This window comes from Sinocyclocheilus grahami, unplaced genomic scaffold (genome assembly GCF_001515645.1).
Source record: "Sinocyclocheilus grahami isolate Dianchi unplaced genomic scaffold, SAMN03320097.WGS_v1.1 scaffold3849.1, whole genome shotgun sequence".
NCBI classification, from domain to species: Eukaryota; Metazoa; Chordata; class Actinopteri; order Cypriniformes; family Cyprinidae; genus Sinocyclocheilus; species Sinocyclocheilus grahami.
The window spans coordinates 1-1,322 of record NW_015508896.1 but is presented as its reverse complement, the minus strand read 5'-3'; the positions used below and the strand labels follow the sequence as shown (position 1 = coordinate 1,322).

The 1,322-nt window shown below is 40.6% G+C and overlaps 1 protein-coding gene across 1 annotated transcript; it reads right to left on the bottom strand.

Moving 5' to 3' along the window:
* Window positions 1-2: 2 nt before the first annotated feature.
* On the bottom strand, window positions 3-1,319 carry LOC107576516 (uncharacterized; the record flags this gene model as incomplete). Its single annotated transcript, XM_016262682.1, has 1 exon — window positions 3-1,319. A coding segment is annotated over one exon (1,317 nt), but the record flags the coding sequence as incomplete, so codon positions are not given.
* Window positions 1,320-1,322: the final 3 nt, after the last annotated feature.

The window sequence follows — 1,322 nt, the reverse complement described above, 5'->3', positions numbered from 1 at the left end:
ATCTCTAGAAGAGCTTCTTTTTTAATATTCTCGAGTTCAACAATGCGGTCTTCAAATCCAGGGCGTTTCTCTTCCTTCTCTGTTTTGATCAGGATTTCAAGGTATTCTGCTGTGGAAAGAGATTTTGGCTTCAATGCAATTTCTTCTAGTTTTTTTAGGCAATCAGTGGACAATTTGATCAACTTCATTAGTTTTTCCTTAATTCCACGGAGATCCTTTTCAAGTGCTTCAAGCATTTGCTTTGTGTCCATGAACTGTCCTTTAGCCGCCATGAAGTTTTCTTTCAACTCTTTAATGGTTTTTGTCTCTACTTTTGTTTCATATATCCACAGGAAATTTTCTCTTGAATGAAAAGAGTAATGGCAGTTTCCAGGGCAGATAATGCAGTGGTCATTCTCCATCACAGCACAAGTCTGCACAGGATCTTCTGCTGGGAGGAAGCAGTGACATGTGAAGAAGCAGGTGTTGCAATTCATGCTCAAATAATTTGCAGGGGTTCTGTTTGCTTTCATCACCGCTATCTCTTGTTCAAAATTCTCATTTTGATCCATCTTGTCATTCTGATTTTCTAAACATTGCTTAAATCTTTTTATCTCACTCATTTTAGAGAGACCAGCAGTTATTTGAGGGGTCAGAGTTGTCATGGCTTTCTCAAGGCGCTCTCGTTCCTCCAAGACCTTTATAGTCAGCGTCAGATCTTTACTTTCAATGGTCCCCAGTGTCTTGAAAAAAGCCTTCATCTGTTTGAAGGTTGATGCCCACACAATCTCATTCAGTTTCTGATCATCGTCTTCATCGTCATCTGAATCACTGTCAACGGCTGTGTGTTTTTCTACACTTTTGTCTGCATACACAGCTGTGTTGTTGAACTTGAAATGGGTGGGATGTCCCTTTTTATTCTTTTGACAGGGCAGATCTGCTGCTTTGATGGCTTCTAGAGCTGGGACGTGTTTACCATCTGCAAATGTCACCAAAAAAATTATGTTCTCTGCAATGTCTTTTCCAAAAATTGACAAGACTGAATCAAATACATACTTCTGGTTGGCACTCAGGCGGACAAGAGAAGCCTGGACAACTAGGCAAACTGCATCAATGTGATCAATTCCCAACGGGCTACAAAGAAAGCTTTTGAGCTGCTTTGTGATCAGTTTATCATGTGTGATTCCTTTTGTATCCCCAAATCCAGGTGTATCTACGATTGTGAGAGAGTAGGGGATTTGAAAGCCAGGCTCACTGTACAGCTCATAAGATGAAACAGCCTGTGTGCGATTTGTCATTTCATTGATTAGTTTGAAGCGATAGGGATCCTGCCACTTTACACC